This window comes from Neophocaena asiaeorientalis, unplaced genomic scaffold (genome assembly GCF_003031525.2).
Source record: "Neophocaena asiaeorientalis asiaeorientalis breed wild unplaced genomic scaffold, Neophocaena_asiaeorientalis_V1.1 scaffold46, whole genome shotgun sequence".
Lineage (NCBI taxonomy): Eukaryota > Metazoa > Chordata > Mammalia > Artiodactyla > Phocoenidae > Neophocaena > Neophocaena asiaeorientalis.
The window spans coordinates 6526948-6547789 of record NW_020175393.1 but is presented as its reverse complement, the minus strand read 5'-3'; the positions used below and the strand labels follow the sequence as shown (position 1 = coordinate 6547789).

Here is a 20842-nt window from a genome sequence, read left to right as displayed (position 1 = left end):
GCGGGGGAGGCTAGAGCTGAGGAAGCTGGAAGCTTCCCGAATGTTCCTAAAGCCTCGGGCCTGGCCTTGCAGTCACTTCACGTGTGCCTGCCTCGGCCTCCTCCTGGAGAAAGCCCCAGAAGGCAGCATCGGACACACCGAGACAGGCCAAGGGGGTGGCTGGCCCAGGTGCCCCTGCCCTGCTTGGCAAAGCTGCTCTCCCCGCTCCAGATCTTCAGCTCCTCTTGTTGCCTGTCCCCAGAGCCCACTCCCCTCTGCCCAGCCCTCTCCAAACAGGAAGGGCTGAGTGATGGTTTGGTAACTTGTTTAACCCCAGGCTCAAAATTTCAGTCTCCTTTTGGAGCGTGGTCCTTGCCAGCGAGTTGGAGAGGTAAACACCACTTAAAAGCTCAGGCCTGAGGACATGGTAACAGTTACAAAAGAAATATGTGGTGTGTCAGAAACAGGATGAGGAAGAGAAGACCCTTCCTGGCCTCCATCACTGACCTCTCCCCTTCATCTTGGCACCTGCCCAGCCACCGTGGACAGGCCTTCTCTTCTTCCTTCTCCCTGGAGACCCACAGGGACTAGACTCCATCCGGGGCCCCCTACCCCAGCCCCGCTTTTAGTCTTAGCCTCATCCCAGCACCGTGATGCCAAGGCTACTAGTCAGGCTTGGCATTGCGTTCACACGGCAGCAAGGCACCCTGATGCGTGAAACAGCCGACCTGGATCCTGTGATGTCCGACTCCTGCCCCGAGAGGCATACACGCAGCTTCACCGCCAACTCCCTGCAGTTTAGACAGTAGGAGGTTTGCACGTGGACAGAGCACCCCCAGGAAAGGGTGACCTTTATCATATCGTCCTCACCCTCGCTGGGATGCCGGCCCGCTGACTGTTCTTTCTTCTTCACCACTAGCACCAGCAGCATCAGCGCCATTGTCAGGTCTTTTCTGAGACCTGGGACCAGCCATCTCTGCCACCAACCTGCCGTGACGCCCTGACCACATAACTTGCCTTCTCTCATCCTCAGGTTCCTTGTCTAAAAAAGAAAAAAACTGAATTCAGATTCAGTGCTCTTCAAGGCCCCATCTCTCCCCCAAATACTCTAATGATATGTATCAGACACAGAACAATACTGAACAGCCAATCAGTGAGTGAACACTGCATTTATTAGGTACCACCTGTATGTCAGGCCCTGTACCAGTGCTGGGGCCAGACAGACTCAAGGACAGGACAGACTCAAGCCCTTTACATTCTGGAAGGAAGAAGACAGACAATGACCACATCGACAAAGACATAAGGTCATCCGAGGTGCCAACAAGTGCTTTAAAATAGCTGAAATATGTAATGTGTAGAGATCCCCAGGGACACGGCGGTGGGGGGAGAGCTTGAAACTGATGGCTGAAGAGTGAGGATGGCGTAGCCATGCGGTTCTGGAAGGGAACCTTCCACTCAGTCTGGGAAGAGCAGAACGTGACCAGCCCTGGAGGGGAAAGAGCTTGGCTTGGTTACAGGCGGGGGGAGCCAAGCCAGGGAGCAGGGCCAGATCACATGGACCTTGTAGGCGAGGGTAAGGGCCTTGGCTTCCATTCCAGGAGTGGTGGGAGCTCTGTGAAGAATTTGAACCATAGCGTGATGTGATCTGATCAGTGCTTTCGAAAGCTCGCTCTGGCTGCTGTATGTAGTGTAGGCTGTGGAGGGCCGGAAGCGGCTCACTTCTCAGGGAAGCACCTTCCCAGGAAGGTCCAGGGGGAGGGTGGCCGGGACTTACCCGCCGCCTGAACGGGACACGTGAGGGTCATGAAGACTCGCTTATATACTGAAAGGAAAGGCCCAGTGCTGGGTGTGGCAGGGGCAGGAAGGGAATTTATGATTTGGGAAAGAGGACCAAAACTGCAGGAGAAAGTTCTTTGAGGAATTGGAGGGGATGATGTCCAGGACATAAGTGGAGGGAGTGTTGGCTTTTGGGGCTGGGAGACACACCCCTCAGTGAACAAATTCATAAAAATCAACCGTTATTTGTCCTGTCAAGAAGTCCACAAATAATAAAAATCAACCGTTATTTGTCCTGTCAAGAAGTCCACAAATAATAAAAATCAACCGTTATTTGTCCTGTCAAGAAGTCCACAAATAATAAAAATCAACCGTTATTTGTCCTGTCAAGAAGTCCACAAATAATAAAAATCAACCGTTATTTGTCCTGTCAAGAAGTCCACAAATAAGCAGTACTTTAATGTTATGTTTACTTAGCTTTTGTACACGTAAGAGAGATGTGATCATCCAACCTTCTCAGAAGAGAAGAGGCAGACACCCAAGGTCTATGTCAGGATGGCGTCTTCCTGCTGACACCAGGCCCAGCTGGCGCAAAAAGCTGGGCCGAAGACTGGGGCGCTTTTATTACAATGCGTATGGCAGGTTACCGGTTATACGTTTCTTTCGCACATATCATTCCCTCAACACTCCTGTAAATTACCCAGAGCCAAGAGTGTGATCCCCCTTTTGACAGGAGAGGAAACTGCTCACAAATGGCAGAGCCAGGAGGACCCTGGCCTCCCGTGCTCTCTCCACTGGACCATGCTGTCTGGAAAGCCACCCTGCTGGCGGCTGTTTTCTCTTGGCCTCCACCCTCCCTGCAGCTGGGGAGCTTTGTTCTCCAAACAAACAGCAGCCTGGAAGTAATTCATCAAAACAAACAGAAGTTCGAGGGTTCAATTTTTATTCTCAAGTGAAGGAAAATAATTCCAGGTTCTTAGTGACCATGGGGCCACAAGGAAGCTGAAAACAGGGTGACAAAGGGTCCCTCTCCGGCCAGGTCGGGGCTGAGAGGCAGCAGGTGCAGCCTCTCCCGATGCACAGATGGCCCAGGTCCCACCGCGCAGCGCTTTCTACACAGCCCACTTATCAGGCCTCCCTGGCAGGCAAACACACAGGCCGGGGCCCGGGCACTTCCCCAGCCAAAGCAAACACTCCCTCTCCCCTGGCCTGGGCCCCTCTGCTCCTAATTTAGCGGCGCTGTCTGCCTGGGCTCCTTCAGAAGTGCTCGTTATGGGGCATTTGTGACCGTCAGCCTGGGAGCAGCAGCCCAGAAAGAGTGATTTAACACAAGCCTCACCCGACTTGTCCAGCTCTTAGACTTCACCAAGGGCCAGCATGAATCTACTTGACTTAGGATTCGTGGAAAAGCTGTGGAGCGTTTAAATCCCTGCCAGGGGCGCACGTGGACAGGTGTATCTCCCCCCCCACCCCCGTAAGGGGCGTTAGTCATCCATGGCTTCAAATCTGCTGTTTCTAACTGCCAAGGATGGCTTTAAGAGATTAACCCCTTTCTAGAGTGCCTTTTGTTTTGTTTTGTTTTTAATCTTCCTTAATCCCTGAGTTTGGAAGTATTTCTGTCTGGACGGGAACCTTGGTGTGACCCCCGTGACCACGACGCCCTCTTCTCCAGCTGGTGCCAGGAAGAGGCTCCAAAGCCCCCTGAGCTCCCAACCCCACCACCTGTGTTCTGAAAAAACCCCGGCTCTCTCCTTCAGTCAGGAGCCCTCCCAGCGAAGTGGAAAGAACACAGATCTGAGAGGGAAGAGAGCCAAACACAAGGGCTGTCTCCGCCATGGGAGACCCTGGGCAGGTCACCTCCTCCAGCCTCCCTGTCACATCTGTCAAGTTCAGATTCCACCTTTGCCTGTGTGGTCAGCCTCTCCTGAGATAACATCCATATAAGTCCCCTGTAACCTGCTGAGCGCCAGGGAGCCATCATCGGGGAAATTGGCCTCTGAGCTGAGAACTGGTCCAACACAGACCAGTGATTGTTTTGTAAAGGGTGCAGCAGTACCCTCCATTCTGGGAATCTACAGCCACAAAATCCCAATATAGACTGAGAGCTCCATCAATTAAATAAGGTTCATAAAGTAAAGAGTGGACTGGAAATGGCACATCCGTCGTGGGCTGAGGTCCGTCTGTGTGAGGAGCTGTGTCTTGGTGACTTGCGCACTGAGCCCAGCCCTGCGCCCCAGCCCTGCCCCCATCATCACCGCAGGCAACTGTGACAGCCCGGGGGTGGGGGCTGGCTCAGACTCCTTCCCACTAATCCTGGCCCTGGGTGCTTGTCCGTGGGGCAGAGGAAGCATCAGACCCGTGACTTACTCAGCAGCCACATGCCTGCTGGCCCCCGGTACCTGCCCTCGCCAGTCCTTGGAATGGAGAGATGAAAGCAATGGGTTTCGGCCTGGCTGTTCCTCAGAATCGCCGGACCCACCCCAGAGATTCTGATTTAACCCATCCTGGGAGTGGCCTGGGTAGGAGGATTCCAAAGGGCTCCCCAGGGGTTTCCAGTCTGTAGCAGAGCTGGGAACCATGGGTCCAGGGTGACTAGAGCACATTACCTTCCCACGGTCTGGTGTGTCTGACATTCTCCCTTCCTGTCCTGGGATTCAATCAGGACAGCTAAGAACATCTTAAAACTAAGGACCATCTCCATTTAATTAAACAGTGAGTCCTGCCTGGGGTCTTGCACACAGAACTAGGTCTGAAGGACCAACGGCTCACAGCCTTGAATTGTTTTCAATCTCTTCCTCCCCATTATCTGCCACATTCGATGTGTCACAGAGCATTACCGATTCTCCCCCAGCAACAGCAAGCGGACCACGCCCACACTCTCCCACGGCCGGGTCCCCACGGCCACACCCAGCTGCCCATGCTGCCTCACCCCTCAACCTCTCTGCCTGCTGCAATTTTTTTTCAACACTGTGTTCTTTACCTGAGAATCTTCAGAAATCCCCTTTTGCTCTTATTATGACAGCCAAACCTTAAGCAAATTAACTGCACGTCACTCACACTAGTTCTCACACTTTTCTGGTCCGGTGAGTCTGGGTGGGCCCAAGATTCTGCATTTCTTAACAAGCTCCTGGAGATGCCAGTGCTGCTGGTCCGTGGACCACTCTTTGTGAAGCAAGGAGCTATGCTAGCTACGTTGCTTTTTCCAGGTACCTTGTCTGCTCCAGCGATTTGGAAATGAGGAAGTGAGGCCCAGAGAACAAACATGTTTTGCCCAAAGTCACACCACAGGTTGGGGACCATCCTAGCTAGAACTCAAGGGTCCTGCTTCTTAGTCCAGAGAACCCTTCTCCATATCCAGCTTTGGGAGGCTACAGGATGGAGCCACATGGTCAGGAGGAGACATCATGCAATATCGTGAACATCTGGGGCAAAAAGCAAGGAGAGAATCTCCGCGAGAATTAAGTAGGAGGGTCAGTGAAAATCATGGGATAGGAGAACGAGGGTGGATCCTGACTCAGAGAGATGAAACCTTTGCAAAGGGGAGCAAATGCAGCCCTGAGAGGTTAGGCCCTGAGAGGTGCCTTGCCCGACACCCAGAGTGGTGACCTGCAGCCTCCTCCCCTTGCCTTTCCATCCAGGAGGGGTCCGTGCTCCACGCACAGCCTAACCAAGAACACTTGTCTCCTTTCAGGTTTCCAATAAGCGTCCACCATGCATTGTGGCAGCAAGAACGGAGTACAGATGAAGGCCTTGTCTTCAGCAGTGATCTGTGGGCTGCTGGGGGCCACCGGTGACTTTGATTCTGGTGGAGGGGCTACTTCTTTAAGGATGATATCTTGGAGGCTGCCAGTGAGGCTGGGTGCAGGCTTACGGTGGATAGCAGGCTTACGGTGCCATCCTTGCTGTGGGTGCTGGAGCTGCTGGCAGTCAGGCAATGCCAGGGTGCTGGGGCGGGATGAGGGCTTTAGCTCACTCTTGTGGTGTTTCACGCAGACGATCAGAAACTTGGAGATTATGAAATAGTACCATCCTAGTGTAGTGGCAGGGGAAGCTCACACTGGTAGAATGAGGGGGAAAAAATAATGGGTTATTTTTAGCTACTTACCCACCCGCTCCCCTGCCCCAGCCCCTGGTTGAGAAGCCCAGGAATGGCTGGGGCAGGCCACACAGCAGGTCAGAGCCAAAGACAAGGCAGTGGAATCCAGGGCATCTGGATGGCCAGTCCTGACCTCCCAGACCGGACCCTCCGCCATGGCCTGGACGACCCATAGGCAGTGCCGAAATCAGCTGTATCTCCAGGGAGCCACCCCCGCTGCCCCACTGCAAGGTCTAAGGACATGGCAGCACCCAGAGAGCAGCGGATGGCTCCGGGAGCTCTGCAGAGAGCTGAGAGGGGCAGTGTGGGTGCCCTGGGCCTCGCCCTCACCCCACCTCTTAGGGCTCTGCAGGATTTGGGCCGATTCTCCCCGCTCCCACGGGGGGAGCGCCTGGGGGGGGGTCTCGTCTCAGGAGCCCTCTCGGCATTCCAGACACAGAGCCAGCGGCCCGGTGGGTGGGCCGCCCCATGCCCACCCCAGAGCCCCTAGGGGAACTGCCACCTACCTCAGGGTCCTGGCAGCAAGGGTCCAAGCCAGCTGCAGCGGGGGAGGGGAGTGGAGGAGGGAGAGGGATGGCACCTGGAGATGAAGCCAACTGAATAAAAGTTCTTGTCCACTGCTCCCATTATCTCTGTCCCCTAAGTGCAGGCCCTCGCCACCCCAGAGAGAGAGCAGAGAGAGAACACGGCATAATCGGCTTCCCCCACCCCTTTTCAGGTCTGGGTAAAAGGATCATACAGGAGAAGCTAGATCATGACATTTCATGTCATGAAATATCATTAGAAAACTCATTTATATCATTAGATATATTTATATCATTAGAAAACTAATGCGAACGGGAGAACCTAGTTGTTGATATATAGCCAGTTAGTGGCAAATGTCCTCTCCTCGGGGGGCTTTCCCTGATCACCCCAACTAGAGTGACCCCCTGGTCCTCACTCTGTTATATTTTCATCATTACTACCTGACATCTTTCTTTATTTACTTTTTTTTTTTTTTCCTCTTGTGGCCATGCTGCGTGGCTTGTGGGATCTTAGTTCCCCAACCAGGGATTGAACCTGGGTCCATGGCAGCAAAAATGAGGAGTCCTAACCACTGGACCGCCAGGGGATTCCCTATTTGCTTATTTTTTAATGGTCCGCAAACCCCACCACCACCGCCAAGACTAAAAGCTCCATGACAACAGGTACCTGTCTGTCCTGCTCATCACTGTGTCCCCTGCACGAGCTGGTACTCAATTCATGAGTATCAGAGTCAGAACCAGCTCTCCTGCTTCTCAGGCCCCCACGACCTCCCTCGGGCTCTGTGACTGAGGCCCACTGGGCATTGTGGCCCTCACAGTTCTCTGGCACGTGATAAGTCCTCAGGAAAGTCCATAGAACCAGGGGAGGCCAAGCAGCCCTTACAGCCTGATTCTAAAAACCTCCCCAGAAGTCCACAGGGCACACACATAAATACACGCACACTCTTTCTCTCTCAAGAGCCCTGAGGATGGTGTGGAGTGGGCCAGAGTCCGTCAGAAACAGCCTCGGTGTACCTGGCACACCTTAGTGCCCCGGCCCTCTGGAACCGCTTACAGTATGTGGACTGTAGCTCCCCTGCCAAGAAGTTATCTCCTGGATCCAAAGGCCTTATTGACAGGGACATGTGGTGTGGCCCCATGCAGGGTGCAGATCCACCTCCTAGAACAATCACTAAGGCAGGAGAGGAAATGAAGAAGAGAGGAACACAGACAGCTCCCAAAGTCCCTCCCAAGGGAAGCTGACCTCTGACGTGGACACCTGCCCCACCACGGTGCATCTACCCCAAAGCTCTTTGGCCCCTGCAAGTGGGAGAAATGTTCTGAATAGACTCTCCAGCGATGCACCCAGGCTCAGTGGAGCCATGAAGAGGTCCGGAGTATCTGAGTTCACTCCAGGCCAAAATGTGGAGCTTTCCAAAATGTCTTCCAGAAAGCGGCCTGGCCAGTGACCCAGCCCAGTTCCTACTAGAACTGAACTGGCTCTGCCATTCCCTTGGCAGGAAGTGTTAGGAAGAGGGAGGTGTGGAATGTGACTTTCTCGGACCTTGAAAAGAGGGAGTTTTAGAAAGCAGATAGAGAAACTGCGGTAGATTGAATACCTAGCCTTAATTCTTCGCCCCCTGTAATAATAGAATAATAATATACATCCAAAGCTTTGCCATGGCCTCATGGGAGCAAAGTACACTTCCCTACCCCTTAAATTTGGGCTTGGCCCTGTGACTTGCTTTGGTCAGTGGGATATTGGCAGATATGATACAAGCAGAGGCGTGAAATGTGCTTGCATGGTTGGGCCTGCGTCTTGCACGCCAGTGATCTGCTTGGGAAGATCATGGTCTGGGCAGGTGCCGCCCCCTGAGCCTACATCCCAGAACATGCAGTGAGCAGACCTGAGCCCAGCCTGCAGTGCTGGAGCCTGGAGCAGAGTTTCCCCATCAAGCCCAGCCCAGGTCAGCTGCGCCCTGGCTGACCCAAAGACCCATTCTCCTGAAAATACATGGCTGGTTGTCATTAGCCACTGAGACTTGGGGTGGTTAGTTATGAAGCATTAATTGTAAGAACAGCTACAGAAATTGAAACCCAGAGACAGTCCCTGACTAGACCCGGAATTTCTCAGAGTTCATTCCGTCCCTCCGTGCTGCCTATCGAAAGGCACTTGAGAGCACGCCGTACATGAAAAAGTGGGACTGCCACGTATGGCCATGATAGAGCAACAGGGACCTGAGTTAGCCTTCTTTAAGCAATTGAAGACCAGACAAAACTGTAAAACAATGGTTTTCAGACATGGGAGCAAAGGCAGTACAGGACATTGACCCCCAAGAGAAGAGAGAAAGGTGGGGTGAGCCTTCCGATCACCCGTGTGCAGGGCAAGCCGGCAGTGCAGGAGGTAACCTGCCCTGGAGCAATCCTCAACTGACAGGGACAGGAGCTGGTGGATAAACACCCCAGCCTCCTTCCGCCCTGGGGGACAACTCTGAAGTGAGCCCTACACGGTGTCCCCGAGAGCCCAGCAAGGTGGAGCCCCCCGATGCCCACAGGAGTCACCTGCTCCGTCACACACACTGCGTTGGCCGCCTTCCTCCCTGTCTCTCTTGCCCTCTTTCTTGGGATCATTTCCTGGGATCACTTCCCACATGAACTACTCACACCCACGTTTGGCCTCAGAGTCTGCTCCGAGGACAGTCCAGCTTAGGCAAGGACATCTATTTCAGAATCGTGGGGTGGGGAGGGGGCTCTTGCATCCAGCTCTCTGGGCTGGTGAAAATGGGAGCCGCCTCCAACTTCAACCAGAGCCCCGCTCTCCACTGCGCTACACGTTGGGGCTCAGGGAAAGATTTCTCGTGAGAAAGGGATCCTGCTGCTCCAATAAACACTGGAAATTTCTGAACAAGATCAATAACTGGTATGTTTGATTGTTTGTTGGTCTTGAGCCTTTCCCTCGAATCTCCCCTCCGCTTTCCCCTCCCTCTCTCTGTTGGTCACCCCGTCGGGCTGGACCTCCCCTGACGTCTTACTCTCTGGCCAGGAGGGCCGACAAAGCCCCACACACAACTGCACCCCCTGCCTCCACACAGGAGGCTCTCCCACACCCTTCACTGCGGGGACACCGCCAGGAGCCCAGACAACCACACACAGAGCTTGTTACTCTGGCCCCGTGTGTCACCAGCAGGGTCTGAAACCAGAGCTCCTTCTCTCCACCTGCCCTTTCCCCTGCAGGGGAGGTTCCTGGGCCAGGGGGGCCTTAGCCCCTCCCCTTACTTCCGGTCCAGAACGTGCCTTTTTCACTTGTGCGGATACGTGCCTATTAAGTGGCTCCTCGAGAGAATACCGATGTTGGACGTTGTGTGGGCGGGCTGGCCTTCCCCTCATCTCCAGGCTCATTCAGACGGAAAGAGGCCCACGTCCAACTGTTCTGTTTGCTCTGCATCCTCTGCCCACTGTACGTGAAATTGATCTTGGGGGGGGGGCGGTGTTTTTCTTCTTTTTCCTCCAATCTCCCTTATCACTGCCGGATGTCAGGCCGCACTCTGCCATCAGGCCTGGCCATGTTGGACTCTCCATTAATTGATTTTGCCCTCCCCGCTTGGGAAGCACAAACTGGCCCAGCCCATTAGCAGCAGTAATTCCCTGAAAGGGATTGTAAATCACGCCCTACGGCTGCGGCGGAGTGGTGCCCACGTGGGAAGGTGTCGGGCAAGGAGGTGCAACGTCTGATGAGCAGCAGAGGTCCCTGCAGGCCTGCGGCTTCCCTCCTAAACCTACCCAAGCCAGGCCACAGCCAGGCAGGGGAGTAACCAAAGCAGGTGGCAGCACACAGAGGGCAGCGACTAGCGTGTACTGAACGAGTGAAGGGAGGGAGGGGCGGGGGCTCCCTCTGGGGCAGGGAGGGCTCTGAGGACCTCTCGAGCTGACCTCCCATCAAGTCCACCATTATGGCTCCGTTCTTCAGCTCTGTGGCCCCCTTAAGCCAGAAGAGCTCCTGGGAAAGACTGTCTTAAACTCCAGTCAGGTAATGCCCTGCCGGAAGGGAAGCAGCAGCGGCAGGGGACAGGTGGGAGGAGGCCCTCGACAGGGGGTCCATAAAGGAGTGGAGATCTTGGCCCACAGTGACCCTGGCACCCCTTCCTGCCCAGGCCCTCAGGGAGGAAGGGCTCCACGCCGGCTGTGCCAGCCCCCCTCCCCTACCTGTCACAGACAGTCCTCCCCCGCTGCGCTCACCCCTCTCTCCCTTCCTTTCCTTCCACCTGAGAACAGCCACCACCTACCTGCGGACCATGTCCAGACCCAGCGAGGATACTTGGGCTAAAGAGGTTGCTAAGATGTAGAGAATGGACGTGAGGACACGGGGAGGGGGAACGGTAAGCTGGGACGAATTGAGAGAGTGGCATGGACATATATACACTACCAAACGTAAAATAGATAGCTAGTGGGAAGCAGCTGCCTAGCACAGGGAGATCAGCTCGGTGCTTTGTGACCACCTAGAGGGGTGGGATAGGGAGGGTGGGAGGGAGACGCAAGAGGGAGGGGACATGGGGATATATGTATATGTATAGCTGATTCACTTTGTTATACAGCAGAAACTAACACAACATTGCAAAGCAATTATCCTCCAATAAAGATGTTTAAAAATAAATAAATAAATAAATAAAGAGGGTACTAAGACCTGCCCAAGTCCTCCAGACAGCAGCCGATAGCTTTCCAAACGGTAAAGAGAGAGCTCTTCACATATGGAACTTCCCCAGGGCAATAAAATGGGACCGGCTTGTCACACAGCCTGGCAGGTAGAAGTACAACCCTAGCTTAGAGCCAGGACGTAGCGAGTTTGCAGTGACAAGATGACAGCCAGCTCTTTCTCCCAGTCTCTCCAAAACACGAGGAGGAAACAGGCAAGGGGGAGATTTGTGACTCCAGACGCTTCCTTCTGCCCCAAGACAAGCCCGCTTCCCAGTGTGGTGCTGTCTGGGAAAGCTCTGGGTGCAACGAAGGCCTTCCGGAAGATGGTTCTAGACCCCCAGGTGGCCTCAGGGACCCAGAACCAGCAGGACTACAGAGAAGGCGCCCGCAACCCCCAGCCAGGGCCCCACCTAAACCGCAGGAGGATGAGGTGCTGCAGGGACACCTGGGCCTGCCTTCCACACACTTACAGCATCGGGGTGTTCCTATAACATGCAGCCTCCACGTCGCTGCTTGCACCTCCACCTACTGTGTGTGTGCTGTGTTTTGGCCTTAGAGCAGATGAGGACCCCCGTGTCCTCACTACCACTCCCTAGATCATTCATACACTTGAAAATAGTAACATTCTCCCCCTTGCTTTCGTTTCCTATGAGACTTCTCTCCCTCCCCGCCCGCCCCCCATCTCTCATTACACAAACCATGGTTGCTTGCCCTGGACATAACGCCCGTGGTGTCTGCCTCTGCACCGTCCCTTCCAAGTGACACCTGTACGTGTGACGCTGCCACCCCCGGCCGGGGCCCATCAGCTGAGGGTCGTGCATGACCCAAGGACGGCCAGACACCTGTGAAGTGGCTCACATGCAAAGGTGCTCTTGGACCCCCAGCCTTTGAGAGGATTTGAGCCAAGCAATACCAAAAGAGAGAAGCACGGGGCAACGGGAGCTGGTACCGACCGGATGCCGGGGTCAGCCTAGAGCGGAACTCAGCAGAGGGAGGGAATCACTGCTGGGACAGGATGAGGGGAGGGGGCACCCCGAGGGGGTGGGCAGGGCACGTTAATGGGGGAGAGTTCGGAGTGAGGTCATGGCCCAGTTCTTCCAGAACCCTGGCTGCTCCCGGCTTCCTACCACGAATTATTTCAATTACTTGAGATAACCAGAGTGTGTTCCTATTCCTTCCAACTCAAATAAGCCTTGAACAATTAAAAGAAAAGAAAACTTATGTATCCATTGGGAAGTAACACTGGCTTAAACAAATAGGACTTATGTGTCAAACTTTCTGAAATCTTAAGAGACTTCCCTGGTGGTGCAGTGGTTAAGACTCTGCACTCCCAACGCAGGGGGCCTGGGTTCGATCCCTGGGCAGGACACTAGAACCCACACACTGCAACTAAGAGTTTGCATGCCGCAACTAAGGAGCCCGCCTGCCACAACTAAGATCCAGCACAAACAAGTAAATAAAATATTCTTTTAAAGAAAGACTTTTTAAAATCTTGAGGTAGGCGTGGAAACCAGCGGAGCATCTTTGCGACGCTCTTGACCTTCCCTCAAGGACACGAGGTGGCTGAACAGGTGCCGTCATCTGTGCACTCAGGGCAGATGGGCGGAAGGTGGGGCCGGCTGCAGCCAAACCCTTGGTCTGGATGGAACACCTTTGCCCCGTACCTCCGCAGCTGCCTCTGCCCACATCTAATTGGCCAGAACTGGCTCACAGGTGGCTCCAGCTGCAAGGGAGCTTGGAAAGTGGCTGCAAGGGGCGGTCAATCCCCTGGCCCCCTCCCCATTTCTGGGCTCCTCTCCTCTGCTTTAACGTGAGTTTGCTTCCAATGGCCTGGCCGCACCTGGGGCTCCTCAGTAGACTATCCACCGGCTCCTGGAGCTGTTTTGCCTGTAGGTGCAGAGCCAGGGACGCCTGGATGACTGCCTGGGCCGGGAATATGAAAGCACAGCCTCCCTGCCTGCAGGGAACCAACGGGGTGTGCTTCACCAGCCAGGGCTCCCCAGGAACCAGGAGGAGGCCAGGACTACAGTGCCTTGTTTGGCTTCACTTGCCCCACACCCCTATGCACCTTCACTTACTCCACTGCCCGTACACAAAGCCCCCTCTCAGGGCTGTTCCTGAGACAGCGAGGAGGGGGACTGTCATGATGGGTGAGACCAGTCATGCTCCATTGCCTGGGGCTGACGTGTACAAACGTGGGATTCTGTTAGCCGGGAAGGAGGGAAAGGCTATCAGGCTGGCAACTCACGGTGTCTGCCGGCGCGGCGCATTACAGGAAACACCAGAAAACACAAGCGGAGAATTGGCAGCCCTCACACGCTGCTGGTGGGGATATAAAATGGTACAGCCACTTCGGAAAACAGCCTGGTGGTTCCTCAAAAAGTTAAACGTAGAGTGCGTATGTCACCCAGCAATTCCACTCCTAAGTACATACAGGGGAGAAATGAAAACATACAGCCCCGCAAAAAAAAAAAAACAAAACAAAAACTTGTACACGAACATTCATAGCAGTATTATTCATAGGAGCCAAATATCTATCAATTGATAAATGGATATGTGAAATGTTGGTACATCTGTACAATGAAATATTATTCAGCCATAAAGAATGAAGTACTGATACTTGCTACACTATGCATGAACTTTAAAAACATTATGCTAATGGAAGAAGCCAGACACAAAAGGTCACGTACTGTATGATTGAATCTATATGCAATGTCCAGACTAGGGAAATCCAGAGACAGCAAGTTAAAGGTTGCCAGAGGTCAAGGGGGCAGGATGGGCAAATAGAGGTGACAGGTAAAGGGTACAAGGTTTCTCTTTGAGGTGATAAAAATGTCCCAACATTGATTGTGGAGATGGTTGCAGGACTCTGAATATACTTGAACTCCCAAGCTAACCTGCTAAAGGTTTCAAGCAAGGAAAATTTTCAGCAAAAGCTCTAAAGCAAGTGCATCCAACTGATTAGGAGCATCAACCCTCAGACGGTTCCTAATCCGTCACTTGTATGTTCGCTTTGCCCCAATTTGCTACCCAGTTCCTGCATCCCCAGGTTCCCCCAGTAGGCGGGTCCATCCTTCTAGCTCCACTTCATAGCCAAGGCAACTGAGTACAAGGTTTATCCACACTTATTCTCACACTCAAGCACCTAAGCTTGGGGGCTTGAAGCTATCATGGGTAAGAAGCTGGGGGCTGCCAAGGGGCCCTGGGCAGAGTGAAGGGGAGTATCTGGTTTGGCCCCAAAGCGCCCATCCAACTTGGAGGCAGAAGGTGAGACACGATGGCCTCAGGAGGACCATTAGGTCTCTGAGGGGGTCCCTGCCCCTGACTTGCTGCTCTCCATGGAAAAAAAAAAAAAAAGGCTGGGCGGGGGGTGACAGGACTGTTTGCACTCACGGTACTTAGTGCAGCCAAGCTGAGCTGCACTGTTCAAACAGACTCCCCAGCCTCTGGACACCTGTGCCGAGGAGGGCGAGGCAGGCAGGAGGCTGGGCACAGGTCCCCGGGCGCTTCCCGCCTCTGAACCCACAGCCAGCCCCACGGCCCTGGCAGAGTCCTGGGCACACCATGCCCCGCACCAGGCTCTGCAGCTGCTGGGGCGGCCAGGTGCTGCCCCTGCTGCTGGCCTATGTCTGCTACCTGCTGCTTGGCGCTACCATCTTCCAGCTGCTGGAGAAACAGGCGGAGGCTCAGTCCAGGGACCAGTTTCAGTTTGAGAAGCTGCGCTTCTTGGAGAACTACACCTGCCTGGACCAGCAGGCCGTGGAGCAGTTTGTGCAGGTGAAGGGAAGATGCTGGTGTGGGCCGGTGGGCAGAAGAGGGGTCTCGTTGCAGGTCCAGAGCCATCACTTATGGCTGAGGTCCTATTTGGAAGCAGAGTGTGGTGGGAACAGAGAGCCAGATGAGACCTAGTGCCGGATTCTGGCCGTAGGTCTACAACCGGATTGCTGTGTGACATTGGGCAAGTCACTTAACCTCTCTGATCCTCTTCTAGGAGAGAAGAATAACCTTATATGCTGCAGACATCTGACAGCTGATTAAAAGTGCTCTCTAAGCTGCCACTTGCTGCATAAATGTGAAATGTGTGTCAGTGCTATCAACGCTGCACACATTTCTGCCCCGCACACTCCTACAGCTTCCCCTTCCCCGACTCCGGGGCTGCTGCACCCTCTGCCCTCTCCCCAGATCACACCCCTGTGCTGACCACACTTGAGTTGGAGACACAGATAAAGGTCAGGGGCAGCCGCCACGCCTGCCGTGGAGCCAGGCTTGATGAGCAGCAGCTGGGGTGGCTGAGCTACGGTGCCCCCCCCCCCCGGGCCTCTCTCTGGTGGCAGAGCGGGTCACCCCTGCTCGGGCCCCTCTGTACAAACTCTGGGGCCCCAGCACCCTCTCTCCCAGAAACCAGGCAAAACCAGGGTGCTGTGAGGGGAAGGTGAATGCACTGGAGACCAGGGGGTTGAGTGTTCCCACCCGCTGCAAAGGAACTAGCCAGCTGCGGAATCATCACAATAGCTGTCGCGTGTTGAGTGTTTACGACGTGCCCAAAACGGCAGGAGCAGGGTCATCACGCTGGGGTCAGACCAGTCCTGATCCATCACCTGGGGCCCAGTGTTTTACACGTGTTTCCTCATAATTATAATACCTATCTCTACCACTGTCTCCAGTTTGTAGGTGGGAACTGGGGAACAGAGAGGTCGAGTACGTTGGCCAAAGCTACATAGTTAGTGGTAAAGGCAGAATTCGCACCCAAGCCTGGCTGCTCTTCAACACAAAAATTAGCATAAGTGCAGGGGACAGGATACCACCTAGAGCAGCAGTTCTCAAAGTGTGGTCCCAGGTGTGGACCACCTGGGAACTGGTTACAAATGCCACCAGTCACTCCCCACCGCAGACCTACTGAATCAGGAACTCAGGGGTGGGGGCAACAGGCTGTGTGTTAACAAGCCCTTCAGGTCACACTAATTCCCCCTGAAGATGGAGAACAGCTGGCCTAGGAGACGAGAAGTGGGCTGGCCTAGGAGATGAGAGAACGTTCCAGAGCTGTGAGAGGCCTGTCCAGGCGCTTTCTCCCAGGAAATGAGGCTTCCGGCCTCTGGCTTCACTTCCTTGCTCCCCAGCAGCACAGGGCTGGGACCACAGCACCCCTATCGGGGCTGGGAAGGATTCAGCAGCCTCCCAAGACCCAGCGGGTAAAAGGCAGAGGCCCTGGAGGCCCCGGACCCACCTCCACACTCAGCCCCAGGTTAGAGGCGAAACCCAGGAGCCAGAGAGCGGCGGAGGGATTCATAGCTGGGGCCTAATTAGAGACACAGGCTGGACTGCGGCCCCGAGGGGGGTGCCACAGATTAACAACCCCCAGGCCTCCCCAGAGGTCCTCAGCCCCCTTGGGAGGGACCCTCACTTGCCAGGGTATGTCTAGCTGAGAGGCAGAAGAACGCTAGGATAAGATTCCCAGAGGGGAATTCCCTGTCTGTCCAGTGGTTAGGACATGCACTTCCACTTCAGCGAGCATGGGTTCCATCCTGGACCAGGGAACCAGGGAACTAAGATCTTGCAAGCCGAGCGGCGTGGCCAAAAAAGGGAAAAAACAGAAAGATTCCCAAAGAACACAGATTACAGTTGCCCCTCGGTATCTGCGCGGGACTGCTTCCTGGAGCCCCGTGGATGCTCAAGTACCTGACAGCCAGCCCGCTGTATCCGCGGATGTGAACCTCACAGGTGTGGACCCCATGGATGTGGAGGGTCAGCTGTACTGTTCAGATGACAAGAAGGAAAAAAGCTATAAACAGTAGTAACAACAGTATTGAAGACCGACACCATGAGGAAACAAGGCCTTGCCCAAGGTCCCGGGACTCGCGTCTGCCTTTCTAACCACGCGTGGATTCTTAGAGAAGAATGGATGGTCCACGTTGGGCACCCCACGCCCAGTGCCCTCGCCGACATCACAGCCCCTCCTGGGCAGAATGGAGACCCTCAGGCTGGAGTACGGGACAGCTGGGTCTAGGGCAAGTGCTTCTCCCACGTGCGAGGGTCTCTGGGGAACGGGTGTGTTCTGGAATGTTCAGTCCTGGCCTCTCTGGGTGTGTGGGAAAGAGGGGAGGCCAAAGTTCACATGGGAAGAGGCCAGTTCTGCCAAATTGAGGAGAAGCAGACAGCCTGTGTCAGGACACCCAGACTGGCCTGGCCCTCAGGGGCCATCCCACCCCGGCAGAGCACACTCACCCAGCCAGCGGGGAAACGGTTCCCACAGGAACTGGAGGCTGGAGCTTTCCCTCCCCCACCGCCTCCTTCCTGCCTTTAGGGATCTACCAGGTGGTGAGGCTGCACTGCTGCCCTGGGACAATTCACAGCGACAGGGGAGGAGGATGGAGAGCAGATAGGCGAGGGAGTCCTGCCCACCTCCAAGAGGGCTGGGCCCGGGGACAGAGGGGCTTAGGCTTGAGCCTGTGGGGTTCTGGTTCCGTAAACAGCAGCATGCACACACATGCAACATATGGCACCCATGCACACGCCACATGTATACAACACACCATACATATACACCACCAACACACACACACACACACACCCAGAGGACCTTTGCCCTGGCCTCTGATGGAATTTCTCTGGCAGGCCTGGGCTGGGACTCACTAGGGGGCAGCAAAGAGCAAGGCTGCCAGCTCACCTGGAAGCTCAGAGAGCGCCGGGTTCTCTGTCTGGAATCAATCAGCCCCATGGGAGGGCAGCCCCATGGCTTTCCCGTGGTCCCGAACCTCAAGTTCCCAAGTAAGCCCTTCCAGGAACATCCAACCTGAAATTTTCCCATTGTTCTGACCACCCATGGAGTCTCACCCTCTTGGCTGTAGGTGGCATCTCCCACCTGCACCCCAGTCCATAAGCACCCTCCGCCTCCTTAGGCCCCTTCCCCTCCACCAGCCACACTCACAGCGCATCTCACTCAGCCCTGGCCAGTGGAGCAGCCAGTGAATTTGGACCTCAATGACCTTGGGCAAGTCAGCCACTCTGAGCCTTAGTTTCCTTTTCCTTGAAATGGGAGTGTGAGTAAGAATATCACCAGGTGAGACAACACGGAAGCACCCTGCAGAGAGCCTGGCCACCAGCCAGTGCTGTCAGCTCCCCTCGTCCTCCCACCCCATGCCACCCCCCCAACAGGTCATCATGGAAGCCTGGGTGAAGGGCGTGAACCCCAAAGGCAACTCCACCAACCCCAGCAACTGGGACTTCGGTAGCAGTTTCTTCTTTGCGGGCACGGTCGTCACTACCATAGGTAAAGGGTCAGGGTGGAGAAGGGCACCCCCAATGCCCCTGCTGAACTTTGGGTTCCCCAAAAGCAGGTGCTGAGACTAGGAGACGATTCCGGGAAGCAGGACAAGTGGGAAATTGAGACAGGAAAAGGCAACGAAGTTTGCAATAATGAGCAGGGGACTGGTTAGGGCGACTGGGTTCACCAGTGCTGGAGACCCTCTGAGAAGCTAAGGAGAGCCCTGCCAGGGGAGAGGAAGCAGGCGTATTTATCTACCAACTCCTGCCCCTGCTGGTTGAGGGCTGATCCCGGATGTATTAATTTTCCGGTATTTTGGACCTGCCCAAAGGTCTCTCAGGTAGAGAGAAGCAGGGACTTGGGGTAGGGAGTCCTCTGCGTGTACTGTCCACCCAGCTGCAGGTGCTATCTCGGTGTTCCAAGGGGACAGGGCATATGGTGAAGCATCTGCTCTACCCCCTCAGCCAGAAAACCCACACCACCTCCCACAAGGAAACCCCAGACCCCACTAACCCCGGTCTCCATATCCATTCAATTAAGTCCAGTTCCACACACCTTCCTTGAACTCAGGTGACATTCAAAGCAAAGATAGAGTGGAGGTAGGAGAGTATGAACTTGGATCAGACCCAAGCTTGGCTCTCAAGGAGCTTCTGAACCAATAAAGAAGGATAAGATAAGCCAAAAACAAGAGCACAGGGCAAAGTAGAATATAGATAGGAATGACACAAAGCACTGTGGGAGATCACACCTAGTAGAGAGGAAGAGAGTGGCAGTCAGGAGGGCTTCCTAGAGTCAGTGTTTTTGGAGATGGGCCTTCAAAGACAAGCAGGATTCTTACAAATAGAGATCATTCTAGAAGAGGTTGAGAAGGGTGTTCACGGGAGCAGAGGGGTTTCCCCTCACCACGCCCCGACCCCCAGTGGTGGTGGGAAACCTACCTCTGCCAGAGTCTGTCGGGGAGGCAGTTCTGAACTCTTCTTTCCCCATATTTGCACACCCTCCTCCCACTGCAGGATATGGGAACCTGGCGCCCAGCACGGAGGCAGGCCAGGTCTTCTGTGTCTTCTACGCTCTGGTGGGCATCCCGCTTAACGTGCTCTTCCTCAACCACCTGGGCACGGGGCTGCATGCCCACCTGACCACACTGGAGAGGTGGGAGGACCAGCCCAGGCGCTCCCAGGTAGGGCCCCTCCCTCCCCACAGCCCCGCTGGGACAGAGTCTGTTGCAGGTGGAGTCCTCCAGAAGCTGACACTGAGAAAAGAGTTTGGCTAGCATGGTATTAGGGGTCAACACCTATGGAAGAAAAGGACTGGGCAGAAGGAGAAATTAAATTGTGTTGCAGGCTGGACAAAGCCTTGGTCCACCCCTCGAGGAGCTCGGCAGGTGCCGGCCGGCCCAGCTGTCCCGCAGTGGGCGCTGACGTGGCCAGGACTCTGCCCTGGGCTCAGTCAGGCCCTGGGAAGGTGTGCCCTTGGGCCAGGCTGCAATACACCCTGAGGGAGCTGCCGGCTGGAGGCCACCTGCCAGTGGCTTGGCAAGGTTTTCTTTGAAGGGGGATCTATCTGGGCGGCACAGAACCCCAAAAGCAAACTCCACGCCACCCTGAACACCACCAGTGCCCACCTGTCATCGGCCCCTTGCAAAGCTAGGCACGCTAAGAAAGCAGGGGTGCAGAGGAATCTGGGACAGTTCGATGACCATCCTCCGTCCCAGATCTGAGTTCCCTGGGGGACTGTACATGTGGACCCCACACCTGAAGGAGTCTCCAACTTGACCCACCGACACAATCCCTCTGACCGAATCTTTCCCTGGCCTGGGCAAGGTAACACACACACAGATACAACCCCCATCCCAGAGGTCTGCAGGGCATGGACGCTGCTCGTCCTCATCTTCCCGCCCATGGTCTTCAGCCACGTGGAGGGCTGGAGCTTCAGCGAGGGCTTCTACTTCGCCTTCATCACCCTCAGCACCATTGGCTTCGGGGACTACGTCGTCGGTGAGAAAGAGGCATCGCAGATCTCGGGGTGGGGGCCACTGGGATTCAGGGGATGGGGAGATGTCCGCAGGGGGTAATTACTGAGGACCAGAGAGCCCCTGGGTACTCAGGGGAGACAAATACTTTGTGAGGCTGCTGTGAATTCTCACAACATCCTCAGAAATTGCTGGTCTAGGACCCATCACCCTTTCCCCCAGGGACCTCCACTGCCGATCCTTGTTATTGGGAGGCTGGTGAGAGCCCTTGTGGAACCTGGGGTGGGGGGGGGGGGGCTGTGCCCTCGGACCTCTGGCATTTATCATGTCCCCCTTCCCGGCCAGGCACGGACCCCAGCAAGCATTACATCTCTGTGTACCGGAGCCTGGCAGCCATCTGGATCCTCCTGGGCCTGGCATGGCTGGCACTGGTTCTCCCACTGGGCCCCCTGCTTCTGCACAGGTGCTCCCAGCTCTGGCTGCTCAGCAGAGGCCTCAAGGAAAGGGGAGCCCCCGAGACTAATGGGCTCCCTAGACCTCAGAAGATTCCCATCTCTGCATGA

General features: G+C 55.1%; 1 protein-coding gene across 1 annotated transcript; it reads left to right on the top strand.

The window, feature by feature from the left end:
- The first annotated feature begins 14610 nt into the window (after positions 1-14610).
- KCNK16 (potassium two pore domain channel subfamily K member 16) lies at positions 14611-20842 on the top strand. Its single transcript, XM_024766359.1, has 5 exons — positions 14611-14823; positions 18199-18313; positions 19321-19487; positions 20166-20304; positions 20625-20842. The coding sequence occupies exons 1-5, from the start codon at positions 14611-14613 to the stop codon at positions 20840-20842; spliced, it is 852 nt and encodes a 283-aa protein (XP_024622127.1).

What these genes read in the sequence shown, in the direction of transcription:
- KCNK16 (XM_024766359.1), top strand. Translation starts at nt 14,611, where the DNA reads ATGCCCCGCACCAGGCTCTGCAGCTGCTGGGGCGGCCAGGTGCTGCCC. An exon ending in CACGGTCGTCACTACCATAG is followed by an intron (nt 18,314 to 19,320) that starts GTAAAGGGTCAG and finishes CTCCCACTGCAG; the next exon opens with GATATGGGAACCTGGCGCCC. An exon ending in ACCAGCCCAGGCGCTCCCAG is followed by an intron (nt 19,488 to 20,165) that starts GTAGGGCCCCTC and finishes CCCATCCCAGAG; the next exon opens with GTCTGCAGGGCATGGACGCT.